We start from the raw sequence: 21477 nt of genomic DNA, 5'->3' as shown, positions 1-21477 counted from the left end.
GGCCGGCTGCAATTTCTTCATCTCTTCGGCGCGCGTCACCAGCGTCTCATGACTCTGGAGAAGAGAGCGAGACAGGAAAGAAAGCGCCCGGGGAGGTTGCATGAACCTGACGCTTGCAAGTGTGCGGGAGCTGACGCAGGGAAGACGCGGCTGGGACCCGGGCACGCTCCCGTTAGGTGCACGGGAGAGTGGGGGCCAGTTTTTGGGGATGGGACGGGAGCAGAGCTGCGTTCGCCCACCAGCCCGAGCCCCGCCAAGCTGCCCGCCCCGGGCAAAAAGACCCCGAAGTGGTTTCTGCTGCGCTCGTGCTCCCGCCGAGTCTCGCTCGTTGACCAGGCGTGACCCCCGGCGGCACCCTGAGGCTGGGGGGGCCACCCGCACGGCCACCGCCACACAGACCCGGTCCCCAAGGGGGTCCCCAGGCACCCCAGGAGGGGACAGCCCTGACCCCACACACCCCACTCTGCCAGGGGGGCTGTGCCGCCAGCAATGGGAGAGGATGTGGGGACACGGTGACGGCACATCAGGGGCAGCGCCGGGCCGGGGGTCAAGTTCATCCCTTTGTGCCTCAGTTTCCCCCAGACTGTAGGAGCTGGCCCAGCATGGGGCAGGGGAGGGCACAAACAGGGGAGTGGGACCTGTGCCTCAGTTTCCCCAGGGCGGGTGACTTGCTGGGGGCTGCAGCCTTCACCCCTTTTTTCACCCAAAATACGTGGCAGGCAAGCTGGCCCCGTCCCGGTCACCTTACGGTGGGGACATTGGGGATGCCACATGCCCCTGTCACATCCCAGCCGCTCCCATCCCACCCAGTGCCACCAGCCCAGGGACCGGCTCTGGGCCGCCCGCCCCGGGGCCACGTGGAAATAAAAATAATAGGACTTTTATTGACTTATTAAAAACTATGTGAAAATACAGCTTGGGAGGAGTTGGGGGGGGGGGGTCACCGTTGTCCCCCCATAATATGCAACAGCTCAGGCAGGGGCATGGGGCTGCCCCCGAGGGGACACGGGGCTGGGGCTGAACCGCAGCCCCCCCATCTCTGCCTCGGAGATTTTTGGGGTGCCAGGGGGGAACCCCAGCTCTGGGGATGCTTTCACCCGCCCCGACGCTGGTCCAGGGGTGCCCCAGAGCATCACAGCCCCCCCCACCCCCACCCCAGGGGACCACCTGTGGGGACACACCCCGGGCATGGGGACACATCCCACCAGCTCTGGGCTGTCACCCCCAGCACCGCGGTGGCACGTCACCGCTCTCTGGCACGTCCCCCCCCACCGGCAGGTCCCCGGGGACACGTGCTTTCCTCCCGAGCCCCCCAACCTGGGGGCAGAGGATGGCACAGTGCTGCCCTTTGGCCTCACCCATAGGGTGGCACGGCAGGGGACCGCTCCCCCCTCCCACAGGACACTGTCCCACTGCCACAAGGCCACCACGTTCCCGAAACCACCATATCCCCATGTCCCCAGCAGGCAGGGAGTGATGCTGCACCCGGCTCTGCCCCGCACCGGGGGGAGCCTTAAAATTAAAAAATAATGAATATAGGGGGGTGGGGGGGAATGGGGAGCCCACCGTGCCACCGCGCTGGGCCACCCGGCGTGGGGACAGCCGGCCGCTATCTGCCACTCTCCTGGCGCTGCTGCAGCAGCTGGATGACCTCGGCGATGCCCTCCTCGGGGACCTGCCGGCGGGGGGGACAGAGCGGGTGTCAGCCCCGGGGGGACACCCGCACCGTGGCGGGTCCCCAGGGAGGGACAGGGGCTCACCAAGGCGTGATCGAAGTTGAAGGTGCTGATGTAATACGCCGATATGTCGGCGGCGGCCAGCGGCTCGGCGATCTGCGCCACGATGCCGCACTCGTCTGGGGAGGCAAAGGGGATCCTGGGGTGAGCATCACCCTGAAGCACCCCCCGGGTAGGGGGAGGACGGGTGGTGGTGGCACAGGGTGGGGACACGGCCACCGCGGCCACACTCACCGAAGCCCAGGGGCTGCCCGCCGATCCGCACCATCCGCCACAGCTCCCCCGTTGAGCTGGTCAGCAGCAGGTCACTGGGGAACCTGAGAGAGGGGGACCCCCGGGTGTAACCCCCCTCCGGGAGCTCCCAGCCCCGGGGATGGACAGATGGACAGCCCCACGGACAGCACCTACCGCTTCTGGGTTTCAGCATCCATCACGATGGAGATGTAGCCCTCGATGAGGGAGAAGGCAAAGAAGGTGATGGAGTCGAGGTCCTGGCTGCCGGCGCCAGCCTCCCTTGGGGGGCTGCGGAGCGGGGAGGGAAGAGAGTCACAGGGAGGGGTCATGACCCCCGAAATCGGGAGGAGAAGGGCTTCGTGGTGGCACTGAGCGTCTTCAACCATCACGCTGGGATGCCGCGGGGTGAGACGGCGGGCGGGGACGGGAGCGGGTGCTACCCACAGGGTCTGCAGCTCTTACAGCCGCTGGGTTGGGGGGCAGTGGGTGTCGGCCACACCCAAGACGGGGATGACACCAGATTTGGGGGCATTCCCGAAGCACCGTGGTGCCTCTGGAGCGGGAGGATCCCACCAGAAGGGACCTCATCCCAGGGGACACGAGCTGTCCCGGCCAGGAGCCTCCCCACACCCCAGCGCCGTTCCCACCAGCCTTTTGCAACCCACCCTCTCCTGCTTCGCAATCCCCCCTCCGCGGGCTTTGCCGCAACGGGGACTCGTCCCCCAGGTCACCTCATGGCTCCCATGTCCCATGGCGGCAGCGGGACCCATGGCACCCACATGGCTGCAGCCCCCCGGCACGCTCGGAAGGGCAAAACCAGTTTGTAAAACACACCCAGAGCTTGAAAAGCCGCTGGGAGCAAGGGGAGGGACATGTCACCGTGGTTCAGGTGGCACCAGGCGAGGGGCCATGGCCGTGTCCCCGTCCCCGGGACCCACCTGTGGGAGTAGAAGAGGACATCGATGAGCATGGTGGCGATGGCGGGCAGCGTGTCGGGGGCCACGGTCAGGACGCAGAAGCGGGTCTGGGGGCTCTGCACGGGGTGCAGCGTGGGGCTGGTGGCTGGCAGGGGGAGAGCCACCTGTCAGGCTTGGGGACAGCTTGGGGACAGCTTGGGGACAGTACCGCAGTGCCACCCCGTGGCCACCGCAGCCACAGCCTGGCATCCCTCAGGACACAGAGGTACCACCGGTGGGAGCTGGAGCATCCGGCGGGGACTGTGTGGCCCTGGGGACCGGGTGGCCCTGGGGGACATGGGACTTGGCGTCACTCACCCGCCTTGGGCTTGAGAAAGCCGTTGCTTACGTCGTCGCAGGTGACAGGGACACACTCGCCGCTCTCCTCCTTGTAGATGTCAAACTCCCCCGCCAGCGTGTGGATCACCACCGGCAGGTCCCGTTCCCGCACCTGGCCAAGGGTTCGGGATCAGGCACCGCCACCCCTCCCCACAGCCCCCCCAGAGCTGGTTGGGGACAGCGGGGTCCTCACCCGGCTCCGCCGGAGCCAACCCCCCGGTGGGACCGGGCACCACTGTCCCCGTCATCGGCCGGTGCTCACCAGGATGAAGTCGGTCTGGTAGGTGGAGAGCATCAGCACCGAGACGTGATGCTCGGCCAGCGGCGCGATGACCGACCTGGCAATCTTGGTGACACCGGTGGCCTGGCAGCCGGAGGGTGCCCGGCCGTTGGAGACGACGCTGAGCACCAGCCACGTCGAATCTGCCACCTGCATGAACTCGGAGGGCGGCAGCTCTGCGAGGGACAAGGGGAAACTGAGGCACGAGGCGCCCTGGGGCTCGGCACAGCTGGACGGCATCCGACGCCGCATGCCCTGTCCGTGCCGCAGAGCTCACACCGGCTCAGGCGCTGCATGTCACACTGTCCCTCGGGAGATGAGCTGGCCCGGCGGAGCCAGGACAGGATCAGCCCCAGGCGTGGGGCTGGAGACGCTGGTCTGGGGATGCAGACCAGCCTCATCCACAAGCGGAACGAGCCAGACAGGGCTCAGCTGCTCCAGGTGCTGAGATGGCGCCTAAATTTGGTCGCAGAGATGACCGGGGCCAAGGCTTCGACCCCCCCCAGGCCCAGGACACGTCTCTCCTCCCCACGCCAGCACCCCGGCCTGGGTGCGAGGGCATGTTGGGGTGTGCCGCACCCCAAAACTGGCACTGCCGGGGCCCTGGGGCTGCCCCGGTCATCCCTTGCCCCCCAGGAGCCCCCAGCCCAGTGTCCAGCACCAGGGATGCTCAGGGCAGGGGGGACACAGGGCACCGGCGAGGACGAGGGAAGGGTCACCCCACGGTCCCGGGGGTGCCAGCACCTCGCGCCAGCCCGGCGGGGAGGGGCCGAGCCCAGGCTGGCGGGGGGCCAGGGCTGCCTCCCAAAAAGCTGCTTTTGTTGGCAGGGAGGGCACGCGCTGGCCTGTCCCTTCCTGCCCCGGGCCGGGGGGGACACGGGGGCTGTGCTCATGTCCCCCTTGCCGCACCCACACTGCTGCCCAGGAGCAGGACTGGTGCTGCCGGGGTGCCCCAGTGCTCACCCAGGCACCCCCCCCCCGCCCTGGCACCCCCTTCCCCACCCCACGGCTCTCCCTGGAAGGGACAGGGTGGGGTGGCCACCCAAGGGGTCTCCAAACTGCTCCCCCCCACCCAGCAAAGGTGGGAGGCAGCACCCATAAGACGCAGCCCCGCACAAGCACCCAGCCCTTTGGTGGGCACCCAGCGTCCCAGCCCAGCTGAGAAGGCAAACTCATCACACCAGTGGCAGAGGGGAGATAGCCCCAGGGAGGGGTCCAGCACCCATGGGGGGGGACCCCCATCACAGGACAGGCTCTGCACCCCGCTCCCAAACCACGGCTTGGGACAGGGAGGGAGCGGGGCCGGATCCGGGGGCCTCGGCGGGTGTTTCCAGCGCCTGTTCCTGCGCAGGAAGCGCCAGAACAGCCTCGGCTCCGGCCCAGGGCCGAGCGCTGGGGCCATTGGGGGGGGACACACGGGGACATGGGGACCCGTCCCAGCGCTCGCCGCTTAATCGCTTTTCAACACCACCCTGGGTGAGGCTGTGAGCGCGTGGGGGGGACCCCGCTGTCCCCATGCCACCCCCCCCAGGGCTTAACCCGGATCCCCAAGGGAAGAGAGGGGGTGCAGCTCTCCTCTGCCGGGGGTCCCCTCCCCAGCCCCACAGCGGGGGGATGCTGGCAGCCCCCCAGACCCGGGGCGGGGGTACACATGGCGCAGCGGGGCCGCCGGCTCGCAGGACCATTGTTCAGCACTTCCCGCCCTCCCCTCGGGATTGAGGAATATTTGTCCGCAGGCCCCGAAATAAAACAATACATGGGGAACAGCTCTGGCTCTGGGGGGGGGAGAGTCCGGCACCGCGGCCCCTTCCCCGAGCAAAGGGCCGGGGAGGGAGGTGGGAGCTGGATCTGGCCGGCGAGCGCCCCACGGCCGGAGCGCTGACCCTTGCTCCTTGGGGCACGTCCAAGGTGATAAGCTGTGGCCGGCTCCCGCGGCCTCGGCAGGAAGATTTGGGTGTGGGAAGCCAGGACAGGATCTGGCCCCTCCGGCACAGCCCGTTGGGCCGGTACCCCCGGTGGGACCAGCGGTGAGGCTGACGCACGGCACAACGCTGGGTCACCGGTGGTGGGCACACCACCGAACGACACCTCCTGGGGAGGGGAACGGGCCTGGAAGGACTCAACCCCTCCCAGGACACCCCAAAACCTGGTCCCTGCTGCCAGGCAGCACCCCCAGGCAGGGCTCACCCCTGCCAACCCGGGTGGGCACAGAATCGGCCCCGCTCTGCCGACGTGCCGGCCAGCCCCGGCCCTCGCGGGGCAGGGGGTGAGGTGAAGGCAGCCGCAGGCCGGACAGCAGCAGGTCTGGCAGCAGCACCCTGTGCAGGCAGGGCGCCCGGGGTGCTGCCTGTGGGCATCCCGGCAGGTACCTGCCCCCTGCCCGGAGCAGCCGGGCTTTTGGTTGGTGCCGGGTTCCCCGCAAACCGTCCTCACCGGTTTCCCAGCCTGGTCCCACGAGCCGGTGGAGATGCAGCTCTGCCTGGGAAGGGGTTATTAGGGCAAAGGCAGCCACACCGGGAGAGCCTCGGCCGGGCAAGCTGGTACATCCCCAGCGCAAGCGCCGAGGGGATGGGAGCTCCGTGGCCAGGAGCCCTGGGGATGGGCACGTACTGAGGGAGCCTCGCTACAAGCCGGGACTCGTTCCCTGCAGCCCAGGCTCAGAGCGTCGCTGCGCTTGGCCGGGCTGAGAACGTGCACAACTCATGCCTGCAGTGCCAGCCCACCCTGAGAGCGACCGGGCGGCCGTGGAAGCCACCGCACCGTACCTTTGAAGCCCTCCTCATCCAGCATGATGGTGTAGTCCTCGGGGGTCTCCGTTAGACTGAAGAACTTGCACCTGAAGAAGAAACCGGCGCTGCCAACCCCAGCACCGCCGCCTCCCGGGGCCGCGAAGCTGGAGCGGTGCCGGGCACCGGAGGAGGAGGAGGAGGACGGGGAGGAAGGCCGGTACCTGCAGCGCTGGGGCAGGAAGAGCAGCTTGAGCAGCGGGTGGGTGTAGAGCCAGAGCCCGCGGCGGGCCAGGCTCAGCACCCGCACCCGGTGCTCCAGGATGTGCAGGTCCATGGCGGCCGCGCCGCACCGGCCCCCGCCACCGCCGCCGTTATAAGCGCGGCCCCGGGCCCGCCCCGCGCCGCGGGAGGGGCAACGCAACGGCCCGCCCCGACCCCGCCCCGCCCCGGGACCGGCCCCGGTGCCTCCACCCGCAGCCCCGGGGTGACCGGAGCGGCTCCAACCCGCAGCCCCGGGACAGCACCCGACCCGCAGCCCCGGGGTGCCCGGAGCGGCTCCAACCCGGAGCCCCGGTGCCCGCACCGGACACGACCCGCAGCCCCGGGGTGCCCGCACCGGACCCGACCCGCAGTCCCGGGGTACCCGGGGCGGCTCCAACCCGCAGCCCCGGGACAGCACCGGACCCGCAGCCCCGGGGTGCCCGGAGTGGCTCCAACCCTGAGTCCCGGTGCCCGCACCGGACACGACCCGCAGCCCCGGGGTGCCCGCACCGGAGCCGACCCGGAGCCCCGGGGTGCCCGGACAGCACCCGACCCGCAGCCCCGGGGTGACCGGAGCAGCTCCAACCCGCAGCCCCGGGGTTCCCGCACCGGACCCGACCCAGAGCCCCCGGGCACCCAAACCAGCACCCATTGAGAGCCGTGGGGTGCCCGACCCGGGGTCTCCGCCAGACTCAACCCTCCCACCCCCCGCCCTGCCCAGCTCAGCGCTCACCAGCACCAGTCAACCTGGGACTGGACCCACTGGGAGCCCAGATGCCAGCCCACCATACTCCCTCCATCCCGGCCTGGTGCACCCCAGCCGGCTCCTCCACACTCAGCCCCGGCCCTAAATCCACCGGCTCGGGGAGGATGAGCCGCCAGAAGCCGGCCCGGCCGCAGGGATTTACCAAAACCAGGGCTGGGGCCCCAGAGCCGCGGTTTGCAGGGGCAGAGGGGAACCCAGCACCACATCCAGACACCGTCCTGTGGCCACCCCCTGGGAAAAGGGAGTTTGGGAGGGAGGAACGGAGGTTTGGGCAGAATTCCCGCCTGCAGGAAGCATGGGGAGGGAAGGAGAAAGGGCCTGGGCACCATTTTGTGCATGGAAAGCTGAGTTCTGGGGCACTGTGAGATAAATGAGGGGTCTCCTGGCTCTGTTCAGCCACAGGAGCTGTGACATTGGGAGAGAGGGGCAGGTCTGGGTGCCAGGAAGGGTGCTCACCCCATGGCAGCCCCCCAGGGAGCCTCCCAGGGCCTGGCAGCCACCACTGCTGTCACAAGCTGGGGCAGGTCTCAGCACCCTCCCATCTACACTTCAAAGAGGGGCAGCCCCAGGGCAGGACGAGACAGCAAGGACAGGCTGGGGCTTGGCCACCCTCGGTGGCTCAGGGGGTACAGCGACAGAGGGGTGACAGCAGCAGGTCCCTTCCCAGGACCCTCCCCAGCACCCAACCCCAGGGCCAGAGCACCCAGGGGACACAGGGTCTGGGGCCAGGGTGTTTCCCCAAAGCTGGTGCAGCAGGAATCGGGAGGTGATGGGGAGCACCCACACCCCCCATCCTGTGCCACCCTTTACACCACAGCACCAGAGGGTGACAGGAAGACACATGGGGAGCCGCAGGCGCTGCGCCTTTACACAATCCTGCTTTATTTACCCCTTTGTACAAAACCGTTTTTCCCTGCTTTATTTTACAAAGCCGCCCCTGACCCTTGGGGAAGGCGGGCGGGGAGAGAGGGGACCCCACAACCGGAGAGCACCCAGCCCTTCGCCCACCCCTCGGGCACCCCATCTCACCTCCGCCGGGGCCTTGGGGTGGGTGGCAGCGGTGGGGAGAGCCCTGGCAGGGTGAATGCTCCCCTCGAGCTGTGGGGAGCCTGGGAACGGGGTGGGGGGCTTTAAGCCCCACAGTCATGGTCTGGCGTCAAACCCCGCTGCCTCTGGCGCATCCTGCCTGCAGCTCCCAACCTCGGTCCCTGTCCTGCGACGGTTACTGCCACGGAGGAATAATAAATAGGCTCAGTGAGTAGGTAAATTCGGTACTACATATAGGGCTACAGCTGGATATATCCTCACTAGATAAAGAGGAGGGGGGGTGAGGGCTCCCCCCGGCTCCTTGCGTACCCCCAGTTCCCCTGCACCAGGTGCGAGCGAGCGCTCGGGGTCTGGGTCTGCCCGGCCAGCGCAGGGCGAGCAGAAGGGTGGGGGCCACTGGAGGGACGCTGGGGGCGACGGGTTGAGGGGCTCTGGGACAGGGAGAAGGGCCTGAGGGGCAGCTCGGCTCCCCCCAGCCGTGGGGAGGGAGCTCAGGTGGCTCAGCCACCCCCTGCCAGGGCTCCCACCACTCCTGGTGCCAGCACCCTGCTGGGGTGGGCACCCAGCGCAGACCGGAGGTGTCCCCTTTGGTCACCATACCTGGCCAAGCTCCCACGGGTGCCCCCCAGCTTCGAGCTTGCCCCGAGCAGGCATCCCTGCACACGGGGACCACGGTGTCCCCAGGGAGCCACGCCGGCCACCCCGTCCCCATCCCTCCAGCCCAGAGCCCGAGCGCTGGGCGCCACGGGTCCCCACACCCCCCCCATCAGTGTCCTTGAGCCCGGGTCCGTGCGCAGCCCAGCTGAGCCCGGCTGCCCGGGGTGCGGACCCTGCGCCACGCCGGCCCTACAAGTATGTGTCCTCGCTCTCCCGGGAGCTCAGGCTCTCCTTGGACTGGTGGTGGGGGGAGACCTGGGGGCGCAGCAGCTCCCGGGCCGAGCCGGGTGCCCCGTTGCCCTCGGCCCCAGGGCCGTTGGCAGGGCTGGCCGGGCCCTTTGCTCTGCTCTTCTCCTTGCTCTTGTGGGCCTTGGGCACAGGGGCGGGCCCCGGGGGCACGATGATGGAGGGGACGGGCTCCAGCGCCTTGCGGGTGGGGGGCTCGGCCTCGCTGATGGCCTTGGCGCCGTGCAGGCGCGGGGGGGACTTGCACTGCAGCTCCCCGTGCGTCTCCCGCCACTTCTTCAGCTGGATCAGGTGCTCCCGCTCGATCTGACGCTCCGTCACCGGCAGCTCGATGACCTGTGGGGGACAGACTCGGGCCATCAGCATCTCCCCCGACAGTGCCAGTGCCACCCAGGGCCGGCTCGGCACCCCAGCCACTGGGGCAGGCTGTGGGATACCCCCCAGAGCAGAGGCAACCCCAAATCCAAGCCTTTTGGGGACTGCCCCCCCCACCCCAGGGGCACCCCAGTCCAGCAGCGTGACCAACTGGGTGGCACTGGGCCCCCAGAATCTCCCCGGCACCTCACCTCCTGCACCAGGAAGGTCTCCTGCATGATCTTGGGGCTGAGGGCCCTCAGCCTCTCCATGGTCTCGTACTGGCCCTGGCAGGACTTGAGCTTGTCCGAGGAGCCCAGGGTGTGTTTGAGCAGCACGAGGCCCACCCGGAAGATGATCTTCACCCCTGCAAGGGGAGAGGTGAGGCAGCGAGTGCCCAGCAGGACAGGGTGACGCTGCCACTATGTCTCTCAGATGCTGTGGGGCACCAGGTCCTGGTGCCGCTAGCAGTCGGGACACGCAAGAGGGTGGATTTGGGATGCATGTGCCCCCTAACCCCCAGGAAAACACCCCGGGCACGTGGCTGCCCCAAACCTGCCCTATAACAAGTCCCGTGTGCCAGGCACAGGCAAGCAGCTGTGGCAGCACTCCTGCTGCAGGCCCGAGTGCCATCCCCGTGCCGCAGGGGCTGCAGCCGGTCACTCCAGGAGGAAGAGGAGGACGGCGAGGAGCTTCTACCTTCGCAGAAGAACATGTCCCAGACGCGCAGGACGGAGCTCCAGGGCAGCGTGCGGGAGAAGGCGCACATGAACCACTCTGTCATGTAGAGGATGGGGTCGATCTTCTGCTTGCTCAGGTGCTTGTAGGCCACGGGCGAGACCTTGTGCAGCAGCGAGAAGAGGATCTGCCCGTCCAGCTGAATGGCCTCCTGCAGGGACAGCGTCGAGGGCCCCACTGAGCGCCTTAACCCCAGCCCAGCCCTGGGATCAGCTCCCCAGCGCCCGGCCCCAGAGGAGGAGCAGCCCACCCTCCAGCCCTGGCCATGGGAGCAGAGCTGTGCTCCACGGATGCCGGCAGCAAAGCTACGCTGAGCCCCCCACGCCTGACTGCGGGATGCTCCTGGGGGCCATGGCACAACATGGAGACTGTGGGAGCACCCAGGATCTCCCCAAGCTCCCTTCTTTGTCCGGGGTGAGGAGCTGGGGGAGCTTTTGGCCTGGAGACATCACAGCACCAAAGGCACCGCAGGCCCTTCACTCACCAGCTTCTCGCTGTAGTAGCCGGGGAGGTACTTCTCACAGATCTGCACCAGGCACCAGAACGCTTGCTGCAAGGCAAGGGACAGCGGGTGAGCACCCAGGTGTCCCCAGGGGACATCCCTGCAGCCCCCACCCTGCTCCCAGGGATCAAGGGAGCAGGCAGGAGGAAGCAAGCACACCTGGGGCGAAGGGCACCTCCCTGCACCAGCTGAGCTTTGGGGTAAATGGGTGCTGTGAGCTGAGCACCCTGCCCTCCAGCACCACCCCGAAGTGACCCACACCCTCCCGCTGGTCCCAGCTCCCCGGCCACGGGGTCTCCCTGCCCTCCCGGCCACACGCTCATACCTCGGCCGGCATGTGCATGAGCAGGACGGCGGCGATGGGAGCCTGGGCCTGGCAGTAGCCCTCCTCCGGGCGGTACAGCGTGTACGCCTTCAGCACCCGAAACAGGTCCTGCTGCCTGCGGAGACACCCCGGGGAGGGAGAGGTGGAGAGAGGGCATGGAGACAGCCCAGCAGCCTCCCCCGCGGACCAAATCGGCACTTGGCAATGCACGGTGATCCAGCACTGGAGGCCGGCCACTGGCCACCACTCTTCCCCCACGAGCCCGAGTCAGCGTCTGGCTGGGATCCTTCTTCCAAACAAACCCAGCGCTACGGGACATGATAACCACAGCTCTGCTTCGGGAAACTGCCCACAGAGGCCCCATCCTGCCTAGATCCGAAAGGTGAGGCAGGGAGACTACCATTTCCCAGGGATGCTGGCTCAGGGTGAGCCATGGCCGGGGAGGGACCCAGCTGCAAGCATAGCAGCGCAGACACTCCCCGACACGTGGGGAACAGCATTTCCCTCGTGAAACGGAAGCCACAGCAGCCGCCTTCTCCCTCCACCCTTCTGCTGCGACAATTCCCACTCTGCCGGGTATCAGAGCCGGTGCCGAGGGCTGTGACCCGTGCACCGAGCTCCTGAGAAGCTGTCCTGTTTTCAGCCGGTGCCTGGATGCCCCCCAAGCTGGGGGGTGTAAGGATTGTGGGGAACACTGTGGGGGACGAGTGTGGCTCCGTGAGCTGGGATCGACAGTGCCCATCCCATGGTGCTGGTCCAGCCCGGTGGCTGCCGAGGACAGGACACGCAGCAGCTCCACTTACCCGTGGCCTCCACGTGAGACGAACATCTCGTGGAAGGGGAACTGCCGATGGAGATCCCGCTCGATCACGTCCAGCCACTTCGGGTCCCCTGGGAGGAGATCCAGTTCCTGGGGAGGAGAGGGTTGGGGTGAGCAACACCCCACACCAGCATGGTGCCAGCCCCGCTCTGGCACGCGGGGCCCACAGCAAGCCCAGGGGAGCCGGCGGAGCAGCCACAGGGCCGGACCTGGCTCTGCCCCAAACATAAGCCCTATCAGGTCGTGGGTCAGCCCATGTTGGCTGGGACGCTACCCCCCTTCAACCCCACAAAGCAGGAACGGGCCTAAGGGACACCCCAGCCCTGGAGGGAGCAGGAGCCATCCCAGCACTGCCCCCCTCCACCAGCACCCCCTCCCCGGCAGTGCGGGAAGGTTCCCGGCTGCACTCACGTCAAACTTGCCGATGTTCTGCTCAAGCTTGACCTTGCTGCCCGAGAGGTACTGCCAGGCTCGGCCCCGCAGCGAGGGTGGGATCCCTTTCTGGCACCGCAGCCGGATCTGTGGAGGGAGCAACACAGCCGTCACGGGGGGGACGGCAGAACAGCGGGGAGCAAAGAGGCCCCTGGGGCAAGATGGGAGCCGTGCCCAGCACCGCGGTCGCAGGCTGGTCCCCTGCTGCCTCCCTGTACAAGGGGATGTGTCCCTGCACCCCTGGGGACGGGGGTGCCACATGTCCCGTGATGGTGGCTGGCATCGCACAGACCTACGGGATAGCACGGGGAGCTGCAGCCAGAGACCCTGAGGATCTCAAGAGGGGTCTGCTCACCCCTCCCTCCTCAGCGTTGCTCTTAACATGACAGCCAGAGCTACACCAGGACGAGGCAGCTGCAGACGGGTGCCAGGAGCCCGGCCGAAACTCTGTGGCTTGCAAACAGCTCCAAACAAGCCCAGTTCTGCCTCAAAGCAGGATCCTGCTGGGAGCTGGAAAAGCAAACACTGGAGCGGGCGGCTCCCTCCCCACCCCAGCACAGCCTATGGGAAGCACCAGGGACGCAGGGGAGGGCTCCTCGGCCCCCAGCCCAGACCTCCTGCTCACCCATGGGGCCATGGAGAGCAGGGAGGTGTACCCTGCTGAGCGTCTCAGCCTTCCCGCCCGCACACCCTGGGTAGAAGGGCAGGCTTGGCCCCAGCTCCACGCATTGCCAGTTCCCGAGGCCCCTGGGGTGGCTCCGTGCCCACAGTCAGCCCCCAGATTCCTTGGCGCAGGGCACTGGCCAGGACCAAAGTCCAGCGGCAGGGAGCTGAGCCGGCTTAACCCTGCCGCTGCCAACACCCCAGCAGGGACCAAAACCAGAGACCCCCAGACGCTCCAACTCCTGGGGAAGCAGCAGCACCATCTCCCCACGGTCCTCAGCCAGGGCACGTGGCAAGGTGGGGAACCATGAGACCGGTGCTTTCAGCCTGGTTAAACCCTACAAAAACCCAGCACGGCCTCCACACCTCACATCCCCGCTCAGGCGGCATGTGCCAAGTGCCGGAGACATGCCAGGGCTCTGTGAGCCGCAGCCGACAGCCCCCAAAGCCTCCCCGGGCCTCTCCCGCCTGCCCAGAGCTCCTTTTCCCTGTTTGCAGGCTTAACTCGGGAGCAAATGGTTGTGTTTCCAAGCAGCCTGGCCCAGCGTGGTGGTAACGCCACGTCCCTGGGAGGGTTTGCTGCTCCCTCGCCACAGCGCTGCTTGTTTACCCGGGCAGCTCCCAAGCCCTGCGGGGCCTTTGGGCTCGCAGGAAACGTGGCGGGCGATGCCCAGGGTGGCTGCGGGCAGCTCTGCCACTGCTGATGGCTCCCTTTTCGAGCCAGCTCCCCTTCCTGCTGGCTAAGCTGCCAGGAAGGAAGCCGCCTTGCCGGGTTTCAGTTCAGCAGCCCCTCCAGCTGGCCAGGCTCAGCTGCGGCTGGGGCCAAGCAGCTGAGCATTCATCCCCTTGGCTCCGTACCAGGTCCTGCCATCGCTCCAGTGCTGGGGGTACCTGACCCCCAGAATCCCACCGTGCCCCTCCAGGGCACTGGGAGGATGTCGGGGCTGAGGGATGCTGAAAGCAAAGAGCAGCCGGAACGCTGCCCACCCCCGGAGAGCGGTGGGAGCTGCCCACGCGTCTGCCCGCCTTCGGTCTGGCTGGAAAGGGCAAGGACCGGCACGCGGTGCTGGCACGGCTCAGCACCGCGAAGGACGCGGGGCCACGGCTCTGCTGGGATCTGGGCCAGGCGGGCGAGGGAGGGAGAATTTCGGGATTCTGGAGCTGTGCAGGTGTGAGCGAGCCTGGCAGGAACTGGCCCAAGAGATCCCCGGGCCATCAGCCAACCCCGGGCTAGGCAGCCAGAAAAGCACCGGGGTTTTTCAGAGGCACAGGGAGCTCCTCTGAAGCAGCAGGGCCCAAGCCACGTTGTGAGGCCCCATACCAAAGCAGCCAGTCTCCTGCCAGAGCAGGAACAATCGACAGCACCCAGGGCCAGGCCGGGCACCCTTCCCTGAGCAGCCCCAGGGCTCCGGGCACAGAGCAGCTCTCCACAGCAGACCTCAGAGGCTCTGAGCATGGATTTTTGCTGCAGAACAGACTATACAGCACATCAGCCCCATGGAGCCCTGCAGGAGCTCAGCCCCAGCACAAGGGAGCTCCTCTGCCAGACATACGGTTGCCGGAGCGTTCACCCGAGCCCAGAGGCCATGCTGCGGCACGGCTGGAGAGCAGCAGAAACCGCCCGCAGAACAAAGCACCCGCCTGCCGCGTCCCAAAAAGCTCTCCCAAATCCTTTGTGTGCGGCCAAGAAACACGAGGGATTCCTGCGTCGTTCACCAGGCACCGAGCGGGGACGGCGCTCCGGGAGCACAGCGCACAGAGCGGTGCCAGGAGGCTCTGCCAGCGGGGGGGAGGAGGAGGAGGAGGAAGTGGCCTTCGGCTGCTCTCAGGCACCACTGGCCCATGCCAGCAGCCTCACCGCTTCCAGCGGACACACAGCAGCAACCCAGGACTTGCTACATCCCATCTCTGCCTCGTTCACAGGCTCAGGAGAGGTCAGGGAGCACCAACAGACCAGGCCACGGAGCCACCCAGCACACACCACCACGGGTCTCCTGGGGACCCCGGCTTGCAGACCAGCGTCACGCACATCAGGCTCAAACGTTTCCTACCCGGAGCTTTTTTTTGGTCTACAAGACGCTCAGACCAGAAGTTTCCATGACTGAACAATTCCCGTGGCTGCCTTCAGGCAGCCAAAGAAGCCCTAGGAAGGCTCCAGCCCGGCAGGGAGCAGACGGGAGCAGGAGCGGGCTGGCTCGGGGACCGCAGGCTCAGCATCCCCCCACGCTCCAGCATCCCTCCCGCGATGAGAAGCGTCAGGGGGAGGGAACAGCCCATTCGAGCCAACAGCATCATCGAAAGGCAAGACGGCCGGCTGCCTGCGGTGACCTAGTGACACGCAGGCTGCCCCGAAGCCTCAAGGGGACACCGCCGCACCCAGCTGTCCCTCCCTGCCACCTCCTCTCGCCTGCACAGCTGCCCTGGGGCAGCCCCAGGGGACAGGGCCGTCACTTACCTTCTTGTGTTTTTTGGCCATCCACTTGTCCCAGTTGTTGAGCATGTCCAGCCACTTGGACTCCCGCTGCCGTAGCACCTCCAAGGGCACCTCCTCCAGCCTGCGGGACGGGGGGAAGAGGCCAGTCAGCACGGTGCCAAGCCCTCCTTGCATCACAGAGCACCCCCCCATCCCTTCCAGCACCCTGGGTGCCCCCCACGGCCGGCTGGCTGCCCTCCCCCAGGTGCAGAACCCGTCCAGGACACGCTCAAGCGCGTTGGTGTTTCAGCAGCTGCTCGGCACCGGCGGAAGCGCTCACCACCTGTGAAATCACCACGCCAACTCCCCAGCAGTTCAAAACCTCTCGGGAGCAGCCTGCTCTGCACCCACCACGTGCCTGAGCGTCCCTGGGGACCTGTGCCCAGCGAGAAGGGCATGCCAGGAAGGCGAGGAACCGGGGATCACAGCCAGAGCCATTAACTGAGCTGAGTAAGGTCTGATCCCCCCCCGCAGCGGCTGGCTGTAGACGGAGAAAGCTGGGGCCATAAGCATCATGTCATCTGCGCGGCCCCAGTCATGCTCGCACCCCAAAAGCCTGGCGCTGCTCCAGGCCCGGCGCCGAGCCCGGCCGAGGGTCCCCCAGGAGGGAGGGGAGTGTTTTCCAGCAACAGCTCAGCCTAGCCAGGGAATCCGATTTAACCCTGCCGAGGCAGGCGGGGACGCTGCCGTGACGCCAAAGGCAGCGCCGCAGCCTCCAACCCGCCCCGGGCACCCTCTGCCTTTCGTCAGGGGGGAGCCGGGGCGACAGGCAGCTCGGCCAGGCCCCGGGTGCGCGCATCCCGGGGAGAGCAGAAGCTCTTTCAAGCCATCAGTAGAGAAGGGCCAACTTCAGCACAGAATCACAGACTCACAGAATGACAACGGTTGGAGAAGACCTGGAAGATCATCAGGTCCAACCACCACCCCAACCCCCCCATGCCCACTAAACCATGTCCCGCAGTGCCACGTCCACACGTTCCTTGAACACCTCCAGTGATGGTGACTCCACCACCTCCCTGGGCAGCCTCTGCCAGTGCTTCACCGCTCTCTCAGGAAAGAAATTTTTCCTAATATCCAGCCTGAACCTCCTCTGGCGCAACTTGAGGCCGTTTCCTCTTGTCCTGTCACTGTCACTTGGGAGAAGAGACCAACACCCACCTCCCCACAACCCCCTTTCAGGTAATTGTAGAGAGCGATGAGGTCTCCCCTCAGCCTCCTCTTCTCCAGACTGAACACCCCCAGCTCCCTCAGCCGCTCCTCATCAGACTTGTGCTCCAGACCCCTCACCAGCTCCGTCGCCCTTCTCTGGACACGCTCCAGCACCTCAATGTCCTTCTTGGAGTGAGGGGCCCAAAACTGAACACAGCATTCGAGGTGCGGCCTCACCAGTGCCGAGTGCAGGGGCACGATCCCCTCCCTACTCCCGCCGGCCACAGCAGACCTGATGCCTTCCTGGGCTCAGCTCCGCACTGCCCCGCGGCCGTGCCAGTCCCAGGAGTGGCCAGATCTTTTCCGACGACAGTGGTCCCGCCACGGAGCATCCCCCAGGGACACGCAGAGCACCCAGCCCTGCTGCAGGACACTCAGGTCCTGCCTCCTCCCAGACCTTTCTGCATCAGGAGCCGGGAAGCAAGCAGCAGGGAGAGCCCAGGGCCGCATCCAGCTGGCAGCACTGCCCCGCTCCCTGACCAGCCCTTCCCCGCCAGGTCCCACCCACCGCAGCGGGTCAGACGGGCCAAGCGCGATTGTTTCGGAAAGCAAACCCACTCCGAAGGGATCCGCTCTGCTCGGTGCGGCCACTCCACCTCCCCAGCGTAGGCTGGGCACAACCAGCAACTCCCTGGTCAACAGCACAGCCCGGCACGGGGATGGAGGGAGCGCTGGCCCCGAGCCGGGGAGCCTGGGCTGCCGGAGGAGCTGGGTCTCTCCGAGGCGTGGGAAGCTCGGGAGCGCTGGACGTTGGATACAGGAGCTGGCCGCAGGCCCGCTGGAGCCCGGCCAGCCCAGACTGGAAGCTGTTACCAGCTGATGGCTGCTTGGCAGCGGGCACAGAGGGAGGACCAGAGGCATTTCAGATGGCCAAGGCAGGGAGGACAGGGTGGGGGCACCCCAGGCCGGGAAGCAGCGAGGTGCCCTACGCAGGGAAGATGCTCCTCCGCACCCACGCTGCAGGTGACAGCTCCACAGCTTGGCACTTCCCGGTGCTCCAAGACCCTCCACCTCGCTTGTCCTCCCTGTGCTTCCCCAAAACCCTTCCAGCTAGAGGGACCCCAATTTGCCAGCCATGGAGCGAGGCCACGTGCTCCCATTTATCCACTCCTGGGAGAGACAGGGAACGGATGAAAGCCCCGAAGGAGGGCAGGATTGGGCCTCAGCGCATCTGCAGGGCACAGGAGGAAAACTCAGTCCCCAGTGACGGCAGCCACCACACTGTCAGCCCCCCCACTCGCCTGCAGCACCAGGAGCTCCGTCCGGAGGAGCCGCTGCCTGCTGAACCTCGGGGACAGGCACATCCACGCCAAGCACCCAGGGACAGCCATAGGGATGACAGCTGGGACATCCAAAACATCCCCAAAACGTAGCGCGTGGCCGGGACAGGGTGCAGCACCCCGGGCAGGAGAGGCCACCCTGCTGCTACGGTGCTGAGCCGTGAGCTCAGCAGGCGGGGACGGGGTTTATCACCCCGAGCGGTGCACCTTGCCCAGCGCCAGCAATCAAACCTCTGGTGCCTTCTCTCCCCGCAGACCGGCTGAGTAACGCCCGCGGGCTTAGGAGGGGTGAACGCTTTGCTCCCCGTGGACGGGGAAACTGAGGCACGGCGCCCAACTGACACCAGAGCATACAGACAGGGCAAACCACAGGGGAGCCCGCTCCAGGTAACGTCCCAGCCGGAGAGGAGCGGGCTGCCACGCATCGTCCCCGCCACGATCTAGCGCTTCTCTGGGTGTTGCGATGAAACCACGGCCAGGAAGGCCAACACCAAACACGCTGCCGAACCAGCTCACCGGCAACCCGGAGCACATTCCTGGGTGCCGGCACCGCCCCGGGGCCCAGCGCCTTGGGCCGGCACAGCCGTGGGCTGCTCGCTACTGATTTTGGCTGCCCTGTTTCCTCCGAGGGCTTCCTCCGCGGAGGGAGGCTGGCCAACGCCTCCTCGCCACGGCGCCTTGGCCAGCGGCTACCGATGCCGGTTCCCCTGGCAGGATGCCGAACAACGGCCTGGCCTCCCCCGTTCGACGGCGGCCAAAAATACGCTGGAATCCAGCGCTCGGAGAAGAAGAGGCCTGGAGGTAACCAGACACTGACCTCGGCGAGGAGGCCTTGGCGCTGCTGGCAGCTCCCAGCGATCCCTCCCGTGTCCGAGGCGGACGCGGCTTTCCAGCCTTTCCCCCCGCATGGACGCAGGAGAGACGGGGGGAAGCGGGAAGAGCTTTCGGGGCTGCTGCGGCCTCCGCTGTGGCTGTGCAGGATGGCCCTGGGGATGGGCCCCAGCCCTGGGCAGCAGAGCCCGGGGACGGTTGTGACAGGGATGAACGGGGCACGGGGGAGCTCCCGCCCCGCTCCCGCCAACGCGGCCCCCCGGGAGGGTTTAAACACCTCACGGAAGCGCTGCCAGGCAAGCGGGGGACACTCGGGGCACCCTCCGCCGAGGCACCGGGGGCATACCCGACCCCCGAGCCGCCCCACGCTGCGGCGCTGGCCCCGGGGGGGCCCTCCTCGGCGGCCACACGGAGCCAAACCGGCCCCGGAGCAGCACCCCCGGTCCTGCCACCCGCAACCCGCCCCGGGAGCTGCTGCTCTTCCGGGGCGCGGGCCGGAGCGGGGCCGGGCTGCCCGCGGAGCGCCGGGGACGGCCCCACAGGCCCAGAGCCGCGGCCGGAGGACGCCCCCGAGGCCGCGGGGCGGGAAGAGCCGCTGCCCGCCCGGCCCAGCGGCCGAGGCCCCGCGGCCCGGCCCTACGGGGGCTGAGGGGCCGGCGGCGGCTCCAGCCGGGCCCAAGGGCGGCTCCCCGGGGCCCTCAGCGCCCTGAGAGGCGCGGCCCCCCCCCCCCCCCGGTCGCGGCCCCCCCGGCCCGGCCCCACTCACGGCCCCTCAGCGCTGCGGCTGCCCACGATGAAGCCGAACTTGTCGACGCGCCGCTCCTCGGGGCCACCGCCGTTAACCTCGGAGTCGGATCCGAGGGAGCTGAGCTCGTCGCCGCCCGGCTCGGCCAGGCTCTCGCGGGTCCCAGCCAGGCTGTGGTGGCGGCCGCCGGGCGAGCCGGGCCCGCCGCCCCCGCGGCTCTTGGCCATGGCGGCGCGGCTCAGCGGCGGCGCGGCCGCTCCTCCATGCCGCGGCCACGGCGGCGGCCACGCCCCCCGCCCGACGGACCACGCCCCCGCGCCGCGCCGCCATTGGGCGGGACCTGCCCTCCCGCCAATCAGCCCCAAGGATGGCGAGGGGGACGGCCCGCCCCGGGAGGGGACTGGCCAAGCGGCCGGGAGGGCGCTGTCCGTCAGGGCTTGCTCCCGCCCCCGGCAGTGCCAGCGAGAGGGGAGGGGCTACGTAGGGCGAGGGGCGGGGCCAGGACTGGGACCGGGTCCGCACCGGGAGCAGGCCGAGCCCGCGGCGGGGCTGCACCGGGACGGCACTGGGAGTCCGTGGGGGCCGCGCTGGGCGCTTACCGGGAGGCTGAGGGGCTGTGCTGGGACGGCACTGGGGCTGAACGAGGGTTGCACTGGGCACAAACCGGGACGGGGCACTGGGAGGATCCCTTTCCCCTTCGGGGTGACCCTGCTCCGGTCGGGGGACGCTTTGAAGCCAAAGGCACACAGGTTGTTCCCTTCAGAAGCACACCGCACCCCAAACCTGCCCCAGCCCCCCCCGAGCCCAGCTCCCCCAGCACCGCCGCCGCACCCGGAGGGTCCCCATCCACCGCCGGCCTCGTCGCCTTCACCCCAGGCAGGCAAAACTGTCCCGGCTCGCCTCAAAATAAAGCGCAAAAGGATCTATAAGCGACTGGGTGACAGCACTGGGCCTGGGATGTGTCAGGACCTGCCTCAGGTGAAGCCTTCCAGGGGCAGGTCCACAGGGAGGACCTCCAGACCCACCTCCGGACACTTCTCACAGCCATGAGCCCAGCGCTCCATTTTCTCCCTTGAACAGCAAAGAACAGGGGGTTTTAGAGCCAAGACCCCTCTCAAAGCGGGTAAGGCGATGGGTAAATTCGCCCAAGGAAACGAAGCTCATTAAAGTCAGCGACAACTCGACCTACTTCCAGATTTTTCTGGCAGCTCGAGCGCTGCAGGTCCTCCCCACTGAAGTGGAAGGCTGCGGGAACAGTTGTTTTGTTCTCAATATACACATGCACAGTCTGTTACAACATTTATCAGTAATATTTAGAGAGAAACGGACTGGCAAGGCTCCACGCAAGCTATTTCTAGCAGGAAGTCTTCCTGCCGGAGCGCTGGGGCGGGAGCTCAGCCCTGCCAGGCTAGTGAAAGGGGCTTGGCTGAAAACATCGCCTAAGCACCAGAGCAGCGTGCAGCCAGAGACATCGAGGAACGAGAGGTCGGATCGGGGAGCTCCTCAGGCACTGAGGTGGCTCACACCACCCAGCACAGCTGGAGAAGAAACACTGGATGACCTTAAGCACAGTCCCATCACGTTTGGGCCCCGCGCCGGATGTAAAAACCTGACGACTTCTCCATTTCAGAGCTTTCTTGGCAGTTTTTATCAGCTCTGGAAAGCACCAGTCACTACCCAGTTTTGTTTTCTCCAAGATTGTACCTATTGTCTAGTTTTTAAAAGCAAAAGGGAAGTCATTATCCCACCTTCCTGCAGGGCAGGAGCACCCTTCACCCACCATACACCCAAACACCCTGCCCACACCTGCTGAAAGGCTCCAAATTCAGCGTCCTGCAGCAGGGACAGCACCAG

The 21477-nt window shown here is 67.2% G+C and overlaps 2 protein-coding genes across 2 annotated transcripts; both read right to left on the bottom strand.

Annotated features, from left to right (window-relative positions):
• Positions 1 to 1586: 1586 nt before the first annotated feature.
• CASTOR1 (cytosolic arginine sensor for mTORC1 subunit 1) lies at positions 1587 to 6608 on the bottom strand. The gene is made up of 9 exons (XM_059827736.1): positions 6496 to 6608; positions 6311 to 6381; positions 3528 to 3721; positions 3245 to 3377; positions 2909 to 3032; positions 2145 to 2258; positions 1971 to 2053; positions 1761 to 1855; positions 1587 to 1675 (listed from the first exon to the last, which is right to left on the bottom strand). Exons 1-9 carry the CDS (start codon positions 6606 to 6608, stop codon positions 1610 to 1612), a joined length of 993 nt encoding a protein of 330 aa, XP_059683719.1. The 3' UTR covers positions 1587 to 1609.
• Positions 6609 to 9194: 2586 nt separating this feature from the next.
• Positions 9195 to 19850, bottom strand: TBC1D10A (TBC1 domain family member 10A). Its single transcript, XM_059827710.1, has 9 exons — positions 19645 to 19850; positions 15541 to 15640; positions 12402 to 12509; positions 11974 to 12080; positions 11171 to 11285; positions 10828 to 10893; positions 10305 to 10494; positions 9818 to 9972; positions 9195 to 9587 (listed from the first exon to the last, which is right to left on the bottom strand). The coding sequence occupies exons 1-9, from the start codon at positions 19848 to 19850 to the stop codon at positions 9195 to 9197; spliced, it is 1440 nt and encodes a 479-aa protein (XP_059683693.1).
• Between the last annotated feature and the right edge of the window lie 1627 nt (positions 19851 to 21477).

This window comes from Gavia stellata, chromosome 21 (genome assembly GCF_030936135.1).
Source record: "Gavia stellata isolate bGavSte3 chromosome 21, bGavSte3.hap2, whole genome shotgun sequence".
Classification (NCBI taxonomy): domain Eukaryota; kingdom Metazoa; phylum Chordata; class Aves; order Gaviiformes; family Gaviidae; genus Gavia; species Gavia stellata.
This window is presented reverse-complemented; position numbering and strand designations above follow the sequence as displayed.